Source organism: Dreissena polymorpha, chromosome 11 (genome assembly GCF_020536995.1).
Source record: "Dreissena polymorpha isolate Duluth1 chromosome 11, UMN_Dpol_1.0, whole genome shotgun sequence".
NCBI lineage: Eukaryota > Metazoa > Mollusca > Bivalvia > Myida > Dreissenidae > Dreissena > Dreissena polymorpha.
Window position 1 is genome coordinate 22,452,863 of NC_068365.1, and position 19,659 is coordinate 22,472,521.

The 19,659-nt window shown below is 34.7% G+C and overlaps 1 protein-coding gene across 2 annotated transcripts in view; it reads left to right on the top strand.

Moving 5' to 3' along the window:
• The window catches only part of LOC127851522 (epithelial cell-transforming sequence 2 oncogene-like), a 44,443-nt gene that overhangs the window by 5,431 nt on the left and 19,353 nt on the right, over positions 1–19,659 (top strand). Inside the window, exons 6-21 of one of the 2 annotated variants that reach the window (XM_052385345.1) lie at positions 437–577; positions 1,018–1,102; positions 2,180–2,421; positions 3,058–3,203; positions 3,945–3,971; positions 5,722–5,854; positions 8,113–8,228; positions 9,181–9,365; positions 10,539–10,628; positions 12,072–12,254; positions 13,414–13,517; positions 15,042–15,122; positions 15,748–15,826; positions 17,564–17,811; positions 18,270–18,415; positions 19,319–19,387. In XM_052385345.1, the coding sequence (XP_052241305.1) occupies positions 437–577; positions 1,018–1,102; positions 2,180–2,421; positions 3,058–3,203; positions 3,945–3,971; positions 5,722–5,854; positions 8,113–8,228; positions 9,181–9,365; positions 10,539–10,628; positions 12,072–12,254; positions 13,414–13,517; positions 15,042–15,122; positions 15,748–15,826; positions 17,564–17,811; positions 18,270–18,415; positions 19,319–19,387 (2,075 nt within the window). The remainder of the gene's footprint in view (positions 1–436; positions 578–1,017; positions 1,103–2,179; positions 2,422–3,057; positions 3,204–3,944; positions 3,972–5,721; positions 5,855–8,112; positions 8,229–9,180; positions 9,366–10,538; positions 10,629–12,071; positions 12,255–13,413; positions 13,518–15,041; positions 15,123–15,747; positions 15,827–17,563; positions 17,812–18,269; positions 18,416–19,318; positions 19,388–19,659) is intronic. The other variant, XM_052385346.1, reaches the window with a different exon arrangement.

Sequence of the window (19,659 nt, forward strand, 5' to 3'; positions counted from 1 at the left end):
TCATATATTAAAAACTACTATTATTTTGTTATTTCTAAAATATGTATAGAAGCAATTTTTTCGTTAAAAACAGAAACCACAATCAGTCTTGTTTTATGAGCAAAAAAAGCTAAATAAAGAGGGTTCCAGCTGAGGTAAGGAATTTAAAGCTGCAAACAGGCCCATGTACATGTGAGCCTTGTTATTGTAACATAGCGCATAGTGCATGTGTTTAAAGTGTCATCTCAGATAAGCCTATGCAGTCTGCACAGTCTTATCAGGGACAACCTTTTCTGAATTTTTCATTTAATGGCGATCTCTTTTTATCAAAAATCCAGTCAAGGCATTAAGTGTTGTCCCTTATCTGGGAGGAAATTTCACACACAAATATTTAGCCCAGCTTTCACAGAATGAGGCTCATACATTATGTCCTAGCTCTTTAATTATCTTCTTGTAGGATGTGTTATGGATGCCCAAGTGTTTAAAGTATGGCTGGTTCCTGCCATATACTCCAGCCATGCACGAGTATGGAAGCTGGAAAAGGCACTACGTTGGCTGTGTATTAACCCTGGACTATGTGACCACCAACTCCGCAAATGTAGGTCATTGAAATGTTGTCATTTGTTCATTGCCTTCATCAAACAAAAGTTTGCTGATAGATTTGTGTTCGTACACTGAGGCAGTTTGTATAAAGCAAACTGCAGATGAATTTCGTTATACATGTATTGATTTTGTTTAAGTTGAAATTCAAAATATGTGAATTGGAAACCTAATTACCCTCTGAAGGCCTCTTTTTTATTTGATCTTAATTATCTCTAAGCTGTACCTAAATTTCTGGTAATGTCATAGTGGCTTTATATCATAATAAGTATTTTAACACTTATTTCCATATGTTTAGCTCAAAACGTAAAAGCCTTTGAAAAATGTTATTGTAATAATAAATTAGCTAAACACAATAACTTTCAACTTATGTGAATCAATAACATCTCTTGTCTTCTACACTGACATATATGTTCTTGTACATGTATTTCTCCTCAGAACGCCCTGTATGGTATGCGAGGTGACGGGGTAGACCTGATGGCCAAGCAGCCGTCACAGAAGGATCTCACCCCTGCAGAGAGCTGTATGTAATCACAACATTTAAAGATCTAAATAATATATTGTTTTGCCCATTTTTGTTGTTCCCTACCGGTTTCACCGGAGGGGACTTATGGTTTGCGCTCTGTCTGTCTGTCAGTCTAACTGTCAGTCTGTCTGTCTGTCACACTTTTCTGGATCCTGCGATAACTTTTAAAGTTCTTAATATTTTTTTATGAATCTTGCAACATGGATAGATGGCAATATGGACATTATGCACGTCATTTCATTTTGTTCCTATGTAAAAAATTGTGGTTGCTATGGCAACCAAAAAAAAAAAGAATCTGAAAATGGTGGAATTTCTGACAATGGTGGAGCCGGTAGGGAACCATATTGCTTGACAATAGCCTTGTTGTTTTTGTAAGGGTGAAATAATTTATATTCGAATAAAACCTTTTGTTTTCTACTGGACTGTTTAAGATTTAGAATGCTGATATAATTTTAATCAAGGCATATATTGTATGGAGTTGTTTAGGACTATTTCAAATGGTGAAACTAGTTAAAGACCACAAAGATATAAGATATTAATATTGAAGCTTAGAAGCAGTTAATGTTTTAATTGTTGGTAGTAACTCTGCTATTTAAAAAAATTCAACTTTGCTGTTGTTGTTTTTTTAAACAGAACTTAAGGAAATTTAATAGGACAAATAGATTGTTAGGTAAATGGCTTTGTGTAGTTGAATGATCTGACTTTTTCATGGCCATGCGATGTAAACCTTTCTTTAACTGGTCCAAAAATTCAAGTTAAAAAAGAATTTAGCCCTAATATTCTCTATTTACTATGCTGCACTCATGAACAAGTTACAATTTTATATAATAATGAATGTATGTTAAATGTAAGACAATTATATGAACATACCCATCCAATAACTGTACATGAAATACTTTGTTAATGAATATCTTAATACTATATGAAAAGCTTTGTATTTATGTACTGTATTGTCGAAGTATTATGTAATATTCTAAGGAAAAAAAATTGCACTGGAAAAAACAAACAAAAAAATAACCATTTTATAAAATATGGCAATACAAGCATTTTTTTATTCACGTATCTCTCATACAGACATGATGGTGACATCACGGCCACCCTGGATTGCTCCTGCTTCTCACCCCAAGGACCTTCACAGGAACATGTATGCCTTCCTGCATGACTTCAACCCCAATGACCCCAGCATGCCCAAGTCAGCGCTGCTGTTCCACAACCGTTGGGGCATCTTGAAGAAGAAGAGCAATGTGACGACCAGTCTGAGCACCGAGCTCGGTCTTAATACGCAGAGAAGACGCGAGAGGCATAGGGCTCTAACGGTGTGTGTGCATGAAAATGAAACAAAAATGACATCAGCTGAGTTTCTTTTTTTGGAATCTCTTTAGTCAAATGAGAAAACAATAACCTACTCTGTTAGTTCTAATTGTTTATACATTTATATGTTGTTTTTTATGGTTTGTTTATATCAGGTGTTTTGGTCATTTTGAAGTGATTTTAATTTATTTTCTGTTCAAACATTTCTGGATAAAAGCTTACAAGACAGATTAACGTACAGACTGAAAAACATCTAGTTGGGTTTTGAAATGTCCTTTGAAGGTTAGCATAAAAAATAGTTTTACAGTTCTAAATCATTATGCTCTGTTCTGTGTCAGATTTATTGGGTTCCTTTATTCAAAATATGTTTTCTTTATGTTTGAACCTTGCGGTTGGAAAATGGGGCTTCATGCATGTGCATGTGCAGTCAGCATAGGTTAATCAGGGACAACAGCTTCAACAGGATTTTTGTTCAGAATAGGCTGCATTTAAACAAAATATTCCATTAATTCGAAAGTGTCTTCGCAGATTTTCCTGTGCAGACTGCTCTGGCTAACATGAAACAACACTTTACACACATGCATTAAGCCCTGTCTTTCCAGAATAAGGCTTATTTTTAAGTATGTTTCTATGTTTTTCAGTCAGGTGAAGATTATGACCTTCAAACCGGTCGTTCAATGACCTTGACCGAGAGCATGAAGGATGACCTTGTGAACCCACGTGAACGCAGGGTCAATGAACTGGTGAACACTCAGTGGTACCCACAGTATCGTACCGGTCCCCGAAGGTAAAAGCATGCATGCTTGTTTTGCTATTTGTAAGGGGTAATGGGTGGGCATATAGTTTTGGTCAGTCCATCTGTTACTCATTCAGGGTTTCAGATACTTGTCTCGAGTGGATCATTACTGGCTGCAGGAAAACTGGGCTTAATGAACGTGTATAAATTGTTGTCCTAGATTAGCCTGTACTGTTGGCACAGGCTAATGAGGGACGGCACTTTCTGCTTTTCTTTTTCTTTTAAAGGAAGTCTCTTTGAAACGAAAATCCTGTTTAGATGAAAAGGGATGTCCATGATTTAGTGGACTGCACAGGCTAATCAGCTGTGACAACACTTTAAGAACATGCGTCTAGCCCTGTTTTTCCATTTTAAGGTTTAACATCAATCTAGACTTGACTGATAAATCTTGACAAATATACTCATGTGTCCTTAGGTAGAGTTTTTACATAGTTTTTATGGACAACCAGCCTTGCCGTATGGTGGTTCTTTGGATAATTATTGAGTTTCTTCATAGGATTACTTACCTATACAGTGCAACATGTTGTTTTCTGTCATTCTTGCAACTGTTTGGCAGAATTGAACAATTTACCAACAGTTGAGCGTTAAAATGAATAAGAAATGAATAAGACTTGTCTAAGCTGGTGGTAAATGATCCCAGCAGTGACTGAATGAATTTATAGATCATAAATCTATGTACTGATAAACACATGTATGAGTATCAGAAGTTTACAAAATTGTATTATTGTTTAGTTCTGCAGAAGAGATAGTACTTGAAAGGTTTGTAAATTAGCACAATTTGTTGTGGTATCTTTGTTTGTTGTTAGACCTTCATTTTTCATTGTTCTATTTTTCCTTTTTTGTATTATTTGTGTCAGATTGTGACAGTTTCTTTTTGTTTTCAAGAATAGTGGATATATAATGTTGTTTCTTTTTAAATAAATAACTACACACACTTATACATGTATATAGATTTCTTTTCTGAATATATTGTTTTATTTCTTGGCTTTATTTAATATACTAAGTATAAATTAAGTAACTTGATCAATACCCTTTCAAAGCCAACTGTCAACCTTGAAGCAAAACTGAACAATTGTCCAATGCATTTGAAATGATGGGGTACATTGTAGATGTTATATACAGGATTTATTGCATCTTTGATTTATGTGTAAATAGAGTTCAATCAGCATTTGTTAATTAATGTAAGGTTTGATTGATATATATTTATAAAAATTTGCTTCAAGTCTCAGTTTTCAATCTAAACAGATGTCATGGTCTCTTTTGTTAAATTGTTTGCTGCTGTTGATTCTACTCAAAGAATTTAGAGATAAAAGATAAAAAAATCTTAATTTTTTTTTTGATGTAGTTTGATATGAAGTAAAAATCGTCTGTTTTTCTTCTTATGCCATCCTTCTAAGCATGTGGTATAGAGCATGGTCTGTCTTTTGATGGTTGTGTGTGGTAAAACTCCCTTTCTTTGCTCTATTTTTGTCATTTATTGATGGATTTTAAAATATTTTGGCACAATTGTAAACCATCATAAGACTTGTTACACCGGTTCCCTACCTTAATGTTAAAAGTCACACTAATTGACAAGGGTCATATTTGACCATTTCAATTCCTGTCTCTGCTATAATATGCCGTTTATAAATGTATTCTGCAATAAATTGGCATGAATGTCGATTATAATAAGACAACATGTTGGGTATAACATCCATTTCCATACCTCAAAGGTTACACTTTGAGGTAAAATGTTTAATTTGAAAGTTGGGTTATGCGACAAAAGTGATATATTTGGGCATCTGTGCCCTATGGTCACATGTATTGTTAGTTTTTTTTAATATAAACATACCAGTGTATGATTGTCAGGCATAGAGGGTGATGTAAATACTTGGTTCAATAATATTTTGAAGAATATCTGCTTGTCTCTACTTATTCTTTATTCTACCATGTCCTGCAACTTGTTTTCCACAGACAAAGAATTAAAATAAGTGTTGGTTATTCTGTAACAAATCATGGGTGGTTAATCAGACTGCTTATTAAGCTTAATGAAAATGTACTCCATGAAATAAATTAGTCTGTTTCTTTCTAGTCTGTTTCTTTCTCCTACTATACAAATTTTCTTAAGTAGAAATATACCTTGAAAGAATTGTTGCTTTTCGTCTTTGTTATATTTTTTAATTTTAAGCTAAAATGAATTTTTTTATCAGTCAATAAACAATAGTATAATAATAATAGGAAGAAATTCATTCACATATATTAAGTCAAATTAATTGATGTTTAACTAATTTGATAAATAAATAACAACATTTAAATATAATAATAATAGGTAGATATTCATTCACATATGGTAAGTCAATTTAATTCATGTTTAACTAATTATTATAAATGAAAAGGAACATTACAATTTAATTCAAATTAACAAATTTGATTTGCAATCAATCTTTTATAAAATACTATGTTCAACGAATTTGTCAGGTATAGTTAATAACAACCTTAATAAGTCTTCAACATTTGCAATGTATTTCAGGACTGATATGTCTGGAGGCAAGGCGACCTACAGGGATACGATGAGAAGCACTAGAAGGTCATCCCTCGCTGGAACAGAGCGCCCACAGAATCCACGGGTCATCTTCATATCATCACGTGTCCCGGCAGCTGAGGTGAATACATGAGCTTTGGTTGCGTATTCCTAGAACAAACACATCCATAGAGATTAATTTCATATGAGCCGCCCTCTTGGAAAATGGAGCTTAACCCTTTGCATGCTGGGAAATTTGTCGTCTGCTAAAATGTCTTCTGCTGAATTTCTAAAATTAGCATTTTCTTCGAATTTTTTCAAAGAACACTATCAGAATAGCAAACAGTTTGGATCCTGATGAGACGCCACGTTTTGTGGCGTCTCATATGGATCCAAACTGTTTGCAAAGGCCTTCAAAATCCGGTTCCCGCACTGAAAGGGTTAATGCAAATATACATGAAATGTTGTTCCTTATTAGCCCGTGTGGACACTTTTCTCTTAAACTGGATTTTGGCTAAGAAGAGACTTCCATTGAACGAAAAAATAAAAGTGGAAAATGCCTTCCCTGATTAGCCTTTGCGGACTGTACAGGCCAATATGTGACAACACTTTACACACTTGCTTTAAGCCTGGTTTTCCCAGAGCAAGGCTCATTTGTTTGTGGGTCGGTCAGTTATTCTGTGTAAATGCTACATGATTTCAGAATAAACTATTTACACTTGGCTCAAGCAATTCAATTAAAACTTCAAATATGTAATGTACAATACTGTTAAATCATTATATTCCTTGTCATGATATTTCGTGATTTTTAGAAAACAAAGATGAATTTGCATGGCTCTGATGTGTTGGTGTTAAATTAATTGATCTGTCAACACATAAAATCAATGAAAAATGTCTTAAAAATAAATAATACTGATTATACTGTATGTGAAGTGTGAAAGTCTCAGACTTCTAAGTTCTTTTATTGACTGTGATCCCCACTTCCTTAATTGTTCTCGAACATAGCTGACAAAGCAAACAAAAATGAGTCATTGTAAATAATTGAAAACATCCAGAAATTAATGAATCAAATATAAATGAGTTTAGATATATAAAATAACTTTATATGCAAACCAATCATTATATATTATGGCAGTCATATATGATTCCAATATGCAATACTCGTCTTGTGGAAATAGTGAGAAGAACATTAGCAAAGTGTGCAAAAAGATGATTAAATGCTAGTTGCATAAAATACATTATTTTAGCAAACACAATCGGCTTCAAAAGAAGGTGACATAAAGCAGTTACTCGTTCAGTTGATATGTTTGTACAGGTCACAATATACTAAAAGATTTCCTTAACAAATTCAATGTAAAAGCAATAACTATAACAAAAAAATAAAGTAAACCTTTTAGGCATAGAGACCCTAATAACTGTACCTTTTCTTGAAGAACAATCCAAGCCAAATTGATTTAAACAATTAAAAAGATAGGTCATACCATAAGTAAGAAAGAACGGAGCGTGAATTAAAGGTCACTGTTTTATAGCCATCTATTTACCGGCTTCTCTCCAGTTGATGAGGGTTTTCCGCCATCTGTAAAAGTCTTACGTAGTCTCCAACCTTCAAGCAAAAGAGTGAATTTCTAGTAAACAACAATGTTTTCCCTACCACATGCACAAAGAAAAATTCTAAAATAAAGTCATGGCAAGTGACCCTAAATAGATACCTGTCTTCAAATAAATGATGTTCATGTTTTTAGAGGGTTATAGCATTGCACACCAAAAGTATTTAGTATACTGTAACCTCATATGTCTGGCTGTATGTCTTCCCAAGCATCCCGATGTCCATGTGAAAATTCCTGTCTCAGCCATTACTCTTACCATTTATGTTAGATCTCTACTATAAGTCAGGGATCCAAAACAGACACTCATTATGCTATTGGTGAGGTTTTCTGTCTAAAACATCCATCTTTTCAGTTAATACACCATGCAGTTTCTAATAATTGTTTTGTGTAAAACATCATCAGAAGAGTATTTTTACTCCTACGTAATTCAAACATAATCAAATCAAACAGGATATGCTTAGGGTCCGAATTGTTTTAATTCCTCAATGTAACTGTCATCAACATGGTTATCAGACTTCAGCTTTAACCCTTTCCCACTTAGATACATATTTTGATGCATTTGTAGTCGCTCAGAAAGTTACATTTAATCAAAGACTTTTCTTACAAATTATAGATTTATAGTTTTTAAGGCTTCATTTTCAACCCTTAGATACTAATGAGCAGCAAACAACATAAAACCTGAACAGACTGCGAGTTACCTGCAGGCTGTTCTGGTTTATGCTGTTTGCTCATAGCCATTTTCACTTTGCTTCTGAGTGGGATAGGTTTAATCACGTCTATGGTTCCCTTTCAGTTGTTGCTGGATGCAGTGTTGTTTGGTGTGGTGCCCATCGTCTATGAATACGAGGGAACCACTCCTGAATCTCTGCTTGTGCGGCTAGAAAAGGCTCTACAGGGGAGAAATGCTCAGTAAGAACATCTATTTATGCTGTAAAACAAAAACATCTGAGCCCTGCTTCGGGAAACAGGGCTTAATGCATATGCCTAAAATGTCGTCCCAGATTAGCCTGTTGAATCTGCACAGGCTAGTCAATTCCTAAACTGGATTTTGGCTCCTGACAGAAAAAAATTCCTTGAAACACAGAGTACAATAAAAGCCTTGAAGTGTGAACTGATAAGCCTGTGCAGATTGGGACATTTCAAGAACATGCATTAAGCCCGTTTATCCAAGAACCAAGCTCATTGATTGTATGCTGTCTAAAACAATCACATTTGTTGTGTTTTTTCAAACCAAACTATTTGAAAAGAATAAAGAATTATTGTAAGTTTTTGAGGTGTTAGAAAGCTCTTGTTTGTTTCAGTCATCATACTCATGCAGGGAGTTGTGTTATTGGAGTAATTCTGTAGATTCACAGTCATACAAGTTTGTGGATCGCATTTCTTCTGCATTTCTGAAGCAATTACAATTTAATTTTAAACCTAATTATGTCATCCTCATGAAGTATTCTTCATGTTATATTTGCAAGACAATTTATGAACCTCAATGAACCATACATTTCTAAGTTATTTATCCTTAAATATAGCTGATAAAGCAGTTCAGTTGTATTTGTCATGATTGTTTATTGTTAAATTTATTTAATCAAATACGCCTGGTTATGATAGACCATTTATAAATTAAGCTGCCTTGTGTGTCTTTTATGAAACTTATACAAGTTGCAGATTTGAAGTTGCATTATTTTTATTTAATGCTTACCTACCTAACTGCATACCTTTACCAGCATGCTTTATAGGCAATGACAAAACATAATATTGACCTAACAGTAGTATTTGTATGCAACAAACAAATGAAAACCAACTTTTCTTTGCTAAAATCATTTAAACAATCTTTCTGTTTAAACTTGTATTCTAAACCCCTTCAAAGGAGCATCGGCATCTTCACGCACACAGAATCCCCTGGTGAGATCCGATTGGTCCACAGCTGTAACGTCAGTCTGGCAAACATGGACTACCCAGAGGCGCGAGAGTTCTTTGAGATGGCGTCAGGTCACATTCTACCATCAGGAATGGGTGGCCAGTTTGATATCTTTGCCCCGCTGGCTGCTTCAGGTAAGTTTTTAAAACCGTTTTTATGCCTTTGCAATAATAGTAGCTGCTGTTTTGTTTTGTAAGAGCTATATGTAATTATTAAACTTGTCTGTTATTTATTAGCTGGTATAGCTATTTTTCTAACAACTATCTATCATTTAGTTGAAATAATTCAACTGACAGCTTTATAACCCCAAAAATCTTTAATATCCGACTACTTTCGCGACTATGCAAGACTTACCATTGATGTTTGGAAAAATTCTCGGAATGTATCGATGCTGCAATGTACTACAGACCTGCAAAATTTCGCAAAAAATGAACTTTATATTCGGAAATATCACAGTCCGGTAACCACAAAATAAAGTTGTTGTAAAAACTGCAAGTAGGTTACAATTTTTAAAAGCAAAACTAACCGGACAGTAAGTCATACTTACTGTCATCTTAGGTGATCATACTGTTTCTGTAAACTTACTATGTGACAGTAAATTTGGCTATGCTAAATGTAAAAAGAACATCTCTCTTGAGCGTCAATCTGAAACTGTGCTACCTGTGCGTCTTCTAAACTGTGATATAAAGGATGATTTTGTTTTATTAGAGCCATCAGAATACTTACAAAACAAAATGTTAATTGGTGTCAAAATGACAGAACATAAAATGAAACATTAATATTTGCCAAAGAGGATTTTTGCTGAAGAAACACAATGACCGTCTGGGAATATATTGTGAAAAACACATTGCGGCAATAAAAATGACATCTAAACTAGCCTAAGGTGGATACTTAAGGTGAGTGAGTCTGGGAATAGCAATTATGTAACAATGGACTACAATGGTCTTTAGTCTGGGAATGACAATGAAGTAACAATGCATAATTACCAAACAAAATGAAATTTGTTGTAACAATCTTAAATTATCAAATAGTGTAAAATATGCAAGTAAATTGCATTGTTTTATTAGTAAATAATATTTTCAATTTTATAACAATTTCATAATATAATATTTTATGTGGGGTGCATAATAAATGCATAATGGCCAATGAGACCTTAATGTGCACTGGATCTTGTGATGGTGATCTGTGGTGGATTATGTTGAGTACAGTACTAGTGTTCAGAGTAAACTAGGTCAATTTTAATACAGTACCAGAACATGTTAATATACTTCATGTTACATGTCTAAGAGTTGACAATTTTCTTGTAGAGCTTGGTATGGAACTGATGGTTCAGCTGACTGTGTTGACTGGTGTACAGTTCTCCAGCCCAACTGGAATCATTGGCAACTACAACCATGGTGAGTTACATCAAATCACTTTAGAATCTGTGCTCTTTAGATGTGTTGTAAATATGAAGAAGTGCATTATATGGTTTGATGGATTCTGGTAATTTATAATAGGATAACCATGATTCAGGACAAATGCAGTGTTTCGACAATTGTCTTTGTCTTGTCTTACAGTATAAATATTTAAATAATACAAGACTGTCATGATTATGTTACAATAAAATACATGCATAGTATAATTTCAAACTCTTCAAATTTTCTGCTTTAAATGTGATCACTCGCTTGCTTTAAGCCCAGTTTTCCCGGAACTCTGTTCATATTATAACTGGTTGTATCCAAACACAAATTTCTCACCCCATGTGTACAGTAAATCTTGTATTAAGAGACTATTAAAGGGAGTAACCAAAAGTGGTCTCTTAATAAAATGGTCTCTAAAAAAAGACCATTCTGGAAAACAGACCTTTCATTTTGCTGTGTTGTCATTCGCCAAAACATTCATATAAACCTTACTGTATCAATAACTGTATACATATATCGCTTTTCTTATGTGCATATTTATACATCCGATAATCAAATATAATTAAAACATAAAATACAAAATAATAATTCTGGCCACTTATGCCTACAACAGTTTTTAAGAAACTTTCTTAAACACAAACATACACCATTTTAAAAAAATGTACAGTGCATTATCATGGGGCAGAGATTTCATTGGGTACTGTTCATATTTAATTATAAGAACCAATTGATGAGTGAACTTAAATTTAGTTGATTGCTATACAACACTATGCAATTTTTTAATCTTGTGTCATATACAGTCATGCAAAAAAGTGCTTCTGGAGGACGTCTCTGAAAACCGTGAAAAAATAGAAGTTAATCACTCTGCGTTTGGATGTAACTAAATTGTCTGGATTACTTATTTATTTTCACTTTGCCTGTTACGTTTTTAGGAGCATTTCAGCAGGAAAAAAATACATATTGTCTACAAATAACTATAAAAATTAAACATGCCTCGTTAAACTTGTCAAAGCTTGCAACGATTCCAAAAAGATTGAAAGCATTGATATAGTAACGGAGCGTGACACACAGATAAACGCATGCTATTTTTCCCACACTGATTTTCATCAAACTTTATCTTATCACACTAAAACTGTCAAGTGCCCCCGTAATTGTTAGTATCTAATTGATTATAATTGAGCAAATAGGCAATCAGCTCAATGGGCACTGCCGGCCATATTTAAATTTCACCCCCAATTGGTTGCTTAATACATGGTTTGGACATTAAAATACACGAAAATATGCGGTCGCTGGTCGCGAAAGAAATGTCGCTTTATACAATATCAAAATAGAGTGAAAACTCTCAGGGGAATTGAAAGTGGTCGCCTAAGACAAAGGTTGCTTTATTCAAGTGGTTGCTTGCACATGATTGACTGTAATTGCATTTCACTATTCCAGTGAGTTCAGACTGGTGTATCCCGTACAAGGAGGGACCCCCACCAGAACAGTACTTCTGCACCAGCAAGCTCAACGTGTGGGCCAACACTGCTGACCAGGCTGTGGAGTCACTTAAGAAGTGCAGACAGATACTGGCCCCGTATTTTGAGAACGCACACAGGGACGTAGCTGCACAGCTCACTGGTATAGCGATTTCTACATAGTGGCCTCGATCTGGGAAATCTGGGCTTAATGCATGTACAAAAAGTGTCTTCCCAGATTAGCCTGGGTGGTCATTACAGGCTAATCAGGAACAACACTTTCTGCATAAATTTGATGTTTGCTCAGAAGAAACTTCCTTGAAATCAATAATACTATAAAAGCAGAAACTGTTGTTCCAGTAATAAGCCTGTGTGCACAGCACAGGCTTATACGGGGCAACACTTTACGCACATGCTTTAAGCCCAGTTTTTCCAGAACGCAGATCATAGGATAGTTTCACATGCACAGTGGCTCTTTCTGCATGCAGTGGATTTTTGATTGAAAAACACATCCTTGCTACAAAAATACCATTAGGGTTGTTCTCAGATTATATTAGATGTATTAAGCCTGGTTTTTACCATGTCATGCCTTTAATGATGTTTCATAAGTTGTTTGTAGGATATAAATTAAAAAAAAATATGAGAAGAAATGTATTTTGTTGAAGACAATATTTGTGTGTTACATATGATGAAAAGAGCACTGAAATTAAGTCTGACTTATTTTTAAAGTTTTACAAAGTGTGTGCCTGTCATAAATCTATTGTTTTCATATTTGTGAAATATGAGGAAGTTCATATGGCTTTATTGGTTCAAAGACCTATACAATACCTTTATAGGTCTTTGATTGGTTGAATGATTTTCTAAAATGAACTTTTAGTTATGAAAGCTTTTATAATAATAACTTACAACATATCTCATAGTAGAAATGTGCATTAAGTTAACACAAATTATGATAACAGTGTGGTTCAATACATATATGTAAATCTATTAGTGGAATCCAAAATGTACCTTTTAGATACTTTCGAAAATTGTAGTAGAAATGGGCTTTTCAGCAAGTGGTTATACAAAGTTAATTTTATAAGCTGCAGTGACAAATTTGATATTGTGACTTACTAGCAATCAGAGGTACCAGACTCCCCACTGGGAGAGCTTACTCCAAAGAGAAAAAGTACTGCTTTTACCTAGGAAACGGAGTGTCTGAAAGAGGTTTAGACTGTTGATTAAAAGTACAATTCAGCTTAAATAAATAGGTTTAAACTAAACTGAAAATTCATGTATGTGGTTTGATTTTTCAATAAGAAAAACCTACTTTTACCCTGTAGGAGAAGTTATGTTTGGTGTGCTGGGTCAGACAGACATCCGAGGGGTCAAGAGTATCACAGAGGCCCTGAAAGAGGCACTGGTTGCACTGGGGGACCAAGATGGGGTAATGTGCTAGTCTTAAGATGATATTGAAATACAGAACATTTTTATTATATTAAGCTACCAGTTGTATTTTAAGTTAATTTTCATTACTTTTACAAAACATATAATTTAGATATGTTATAAAAAGTAGTTTTTTATGCCCCTGGTAGGGTTGCATATAGCAGTTGAACTGTCTGTCAGTCAGTATGTCAGTCAGTCAGTCAGTATGTCAGTCTGTCCGTCCGTCCGAAAACTTGTCTGTTCATCAGTCAGTCTGTCCCTTCGTCGGTCCGTCTGTCCTTCCTAAAACTTTAACATTGCCCATAACTTTTGCAATATTGCAGATAGCAACTTGATATTTGGCATGAATGTGTATCTCATGGAGCTGCACCTTTTGAGTGGTGAAAGGTCAAGGTCATCCTTCAAGGTCAAAGGTCAAATTTTGCAATATTGAAGATAGCAACTTGATATTTGGCATTCATGCGTATTTCATGGAGCTGCACATTTTGAGTGGTGAAAGGTCAAGGTCATCCTTCAAGGACAAGGTCAATGATCAAATTTTGCAATATTGAAGATAGCAACTCCATATTTGGCATGCATATGTATCTCATGGAGCTGCACATTTTGAGTGGTGAAAGGTCAAGGTCATCCTTCAAGGTCAAAGGTAAAATATATGGCTTTAAAGCAGCCCAGTAGGGGGCATTGTGTTTCACGAACACAGCTCTTGTTTATAACACCATTAATGGTTTTATGTTTCCATTAATACCATAGTTTTATTTACTGAAATGTTGTTTTTCAATATCAGTTTCTTTTTCTGATTACTCTTTGTCTGATTTTTCTTTGTCATATACAGTATGTGTGAAGAACACTTATAGACACACACAAGATTTATTCACTGTCACATACTTTAAGATTAAGTATTTTTACTATTTCTTAAATGGGTTTCTCCAAAACATATGTCAATGTCCTTCAATTTATATCAAATCACAATCATAACATTTCCATGTCAGGAAAATCCATTTGAATTCCTTGAGCAGTACTTACTAAGGCTCCATTGGTCATTGTCGGCTTGGGTACTTCTTACGTGTACCCCGGGTACTCTTAAGTATACTTACATGTACCCCGGGTACGGTAAATATACTTAATCGTATCCGGTCGATATTAGGCTGTACCCGAGTTGTATTCCCGCCTAAAATCATATGTAAAACGCGCTACCAATTATCTTAAACAAACTTCTCTTTTTAAAAAAACTGCATCAACATGCTTTGTGAGTATGAGTTTCGATAATATAGATGCCATTTTACAGAAAATTGACATAAATGTGAATATATTTTACTTAAAAAAAATAGCCGACAACGACCGATTAAGCTTAAAATTTCCCTGGTACGTTTTAGTATATTTACCGTACCCAGGGTACATGTAAGTATACTTAAGAGTACCCGGGGTACATGTAAGTAGTACCCGAGCCGACAATGACCAATAGAGCCTTACTAAGTGTGGGTGTCAGATCTTGAGTTACAATTGAATTATAATCTTTCCGCATCAGGAGAATCCCCTGGAGTTTCTAGGCCAGTACCTACTGCAGAGAGCAGGGGTGTCAGATCTAGAGTTCACCAGTACTAGACAGGTAGGTAGAGATAATTAATAATTTGTAGATATATATATATATGAAGTCTTGTATTTATCTAATAGTTTTCTATAGGTAATTCTATGTTTAACACATGTGCAGGAAAAACATTGTTAAGCACAAGGGAATATTCTTTAAAAAAAAGTAGATAATCCACGTGTATTTCATAGGGATTGTGAGTCAGTAAAAAATACATTTTAAATAAAAAAACACAATACAAGTAATCTTTTTTACATTTGAGACAGTTATGTTCATCTGAAGAAACATGGACTTTAGCAAGTTTGAGATACAAGATATACAACTGAAGTTACTTTGTCATAAGCAATTTTAAGATAATACAGATCTGATGAAGTAAGCTTTAATTGGGCAGGTTTTAGATGACCATATTCTGACATTAGTAAGTTCAGCTTAATTGCTTTGCAAAATTAGCAAAATTGAGAAAAACAAGCAATTTAAGTGAGATAAATTGGCAATATTTGACAAATTCAGATATAGCCATGTTTACTTTTAAATTTGAAATAAATGAGTTCAATAAAAGTAACTAGACAAGTTTGAGGTAATAAAACTTAAGTTTCCTTGACATTAAAACCGCATGTACAGCACACTGTCTTGTTGTTAACTTCAGAGACTGCCGGCCATAGAGCTTCCTGAGGATGAAATGCAGCCTGAAGTTGACGAGGAGGGAACGGACAAGACACTGAAAGGTGGGAAAGAAACCCAGTCAAAAAGAGCTTTGAGAAAAGAATTGTTGTGTGTGAGAAAAGAATTGTTTTTATGTGTGAACAGAATTGTGTTTATAAGAAAATGACTTTATATGTGTGAGAAAAGAATTGTTGTGTTAGAAAACAATCGTTTTTATGTGTGTACAGAATTGTGTTTGTAAGAAAATAACTGTATGTGTTTGAGAAAAGAATTTTGTGTGTGAGAGAAAAGATTTGTGTGTGTGAGAAAAGAATTGTGTGTTTGTGAAAAGAATTGTTTGTTAGAAAATAAAAAAAATATCTATGAAAATAATTGTGTATGTGTGGAAAGAATTGAGTGTGTGAGACACAAAGTTGCATGTGTGAACAGAATTGTGTAAATGCATGAACAGAATTGTATGTGTGTGTGAAAAGAATGGTATGTGTGAGAAAACATTAGTGTGTGTGAAAAGCAGTAAGTGAGTGTGTGAGAAAAGTGACGTGTGTTTGTGTGTGAGAAATGTATGTGTGTGTAAAAGAAAGATATCTTCGGTGAAATGGATTGAGTTAAAAACTATTATGGGTATAGAAGTTGTGTGTGAAATAGTGAAGACAGTGTGGAAAGAGATTGTGTGTTTAAGATAATGTGAGTGAATCAAATTGACATTTTGTGAGTGGAAATAAATATGTATGATTAGAAGCGTGTAAATGAAATTTTGAAGAGGGCATTTTCATAATAGATAAAAGTGTCAGGCATTGGGTGAAAGTAATCTATGTAAGATTGGGTGAAGGAAATGGATGTAGTTATGGGAATGGAGTAGTCTTCAAGAGAATGTTTTGTATGATAATTTATATAAATCCAGCAGTTGTAAACACAAATCATATGTTTAACCAGATTCAATTAAAATGACTGTACTTAAAATGTATTTAAATTTTAAGAACTCCCTATTTGTGGGGATTGAACATGACAATTCCTGATCCATGGGCATACATTAAACCACTTAGTAATTGCATACATACAATTGAACTGTTTTGAAAATATTTTTTTGATATGAGTTTTCCATCCATACTTATATATTAAGAACTGGTTCTCGCCAGAGAACTAGTTGCACTAATTCAACTCTCAGCTTTATAGCCCAATGGGCTGCTGAGAGTTGCAATGCGCTCTCTTTTGTCCATGGGGGCAAAATGTTATCAACAATGCAAGGGTTAAGGAACACTGAAACTGCAAGAACTTATTAAATTTTACCTGTCTACCACAAACTCATCCAAATGGTACCATTAAAGCAATAAATAAGTACACCAATATTTTGCACGTCGGGTTATGTGATGGAGCCTATTAAAGTCGACAACGATATCGAATATTCGACACAGAAAAACTGTTTCAAATTTCAAAATAAAAATGTCAACAAGAATAGTGTGTTGAAACTTTGTCGTATTTATTGGGTGCATGCAAAGGATAACGTCCGTACGTTGCCGTTCAGGTAAATTTAACATGTTTATTAAGTTTATTCATTATTTTTATCAATATGTCTCGAACGACGTCTGTTTAGTGAAGCGCACGGATTCTCTGCGCTGAACTTTATATAGGGGTGCATATGGACTCCCAGAGCCGCCATAGCAAAAATTATCAAAGGCTCTGGGAGTCCGTTTATATGGACTAGCCAGAGAACATGCTGAATCAATAAGGCGTAGGCTTTTAATGCAATCTAGCTTGAAGATATAGATTTCATTTCAACATCAGTTTCCAACCATTTTCAGCGGATGCCAAGAAGCCAGGGGACAGTGTATGGGACAGTGACAACGATGACATTCAAGGGGGCGGGGATGCACGGGGGGCCAGGAGGGGGGAGGACGGGGTGGAGAAGGGGACCCTCGAGGGGACAGAAGCGTCGGAGAAATTGACCAGAACACGACAGAGGGGTGAGAGGCAGAAGGTGGTGTTGAAGACACAGGAGCTTAGCAAGAAGTTTGGAACCATCAGGGCCACAGGGAAGCTGGAGAGATTGGTTAGTTACTGTGTGTTTTAGACTGTTAGGGTGTTTTGTCTTCTTAAATTATGTTCATCAATATAATTATTTGAAGGGCAAATGAATGAATTATAATTTGTGAGACAAATATGCTGATCAAATCTTTAATTATTGATGATGTTTATTTTACAATAATATGACATTTTTTGAACACAGAATTCCCATTTGTAGGTAGGTATGTTTTCCCAAAAAGTTCAGAAAAAGCCTGTTTTAATGTTAAGATTATAAAAATCAAATAAACAATTCACCTTCCCATGCATGAAATAACTGACTGTTGTTGTTATGAAACTTTCATGGTCTATGTTTTTTATTCTATCTTCAAATTTTATTACATTTAATAAGAGCTCAAAAACTGTATTCCACAATGTTACTTATCACCTTGTTCTACATATTAATTATGTTTGAATACACTAATGGCATGTTTATTCCTGCGTTAGACCTCGCATCGTTTCCGTGAGTACCCGGAGAAGAGAACACCTATTGCCATGGAGATTGTCTCCAGCGAGGTTGACTACAACAGGGCCCTTACTGCTGTCAAGAAAGTCTACTTTAAGCCTCTAAACGCTGCCTTGAGATCTAACAGGTAATGTGGACAGGTTTGTGTGTTGTTTTGCATTGTTTAGCTTCATAGGGGTGTTATGTTTGTTATTTTAACAATATTACAGAGAAAATAATAGTTTCATGTGATATATTGGAGATTTTTAGTACTTCTTACAAAATTTAAAAGAACTGAATATTAAAATCACCTTAAAGTTTCATGGTTATTATCCCCCGCCATAGGCGGAGGGATATTGTTTTGGCGTTGTCCGTCCGTCCGTCTTTCCGTCCGTCTTTCCGTCCGTCTTTCCGTCTGTCCATCCGGAGCCATATCTTGGAAGTGCTTTGGCGGATTTCATTGAAACTTGGTATGAGTATGTATATGGATAAGAGGATTATGCACGCCAAATGGCATTGTACACCATCTATTAATAACGAAGTTATGGCCCTTTGTATCTGGAAAAAATGGTTTTTTGAGTGTCCAATATAATACTTTTGTGTCCAGAAGCATATTGGCGGGATATCAATTCAACGAATTTGCTTGTTATAAAAAAATACACTGTTGTTCTCTTATTAAAAACTGGCTGTGATAGTCATAGTATTTCTTGCACTATTAAATAACTTACTTCGTAAGTACCATAACAATGCATAGTTGTTTTAAAGCTTCACTGTTGTTCTCTATGACAGACGTATCAATGAACTGTAACCAAGCATTGTTGTTATTAAAGCATTTCACTGTTGTTCTTTATTGTAGAGGTATCAATGTACTGTGACCATGCATTGTTGTTTAAAGCATTTTACTGTTGTTCCCTATGACAGAGGTATGGATGTACAGTAACCATGCATTGTTGTTTAAAGCATGTCACTGTTGTTCTCTATTGTAGAGGTATCAATGTACTGTAACCATGCATTGTTGTTTAAAGCATTTCCCTGTTGTTCTCTGTTGTAGAGGTATCATCAGCAATCAGAATCTGCAGATCATCTTCACAGACATCCTTGCCATCCTGGAGAACAGCTGGTAAGTGTGGACCCAATAGCCTGAATGTGTAGGCCTGTTTCATATACATACGTAATATTAGTAAATTAAGAAACTTGCAGCCTTAATTGCAATTACAATTTAAACTTTTTTTAGAGGTATCAATGGACAATATTTTTGTTTGGAAGAGCTTGTAGCAAGCTTGTTTGAGCTTTTTGTAAAGATGGGAAGTGGTAAAAGTTATTTATTTTAACGCTTCACTATTTAGGTCATATTCTGTTCAAAATGTTTCATGATTGGTTACATGAGAAAGG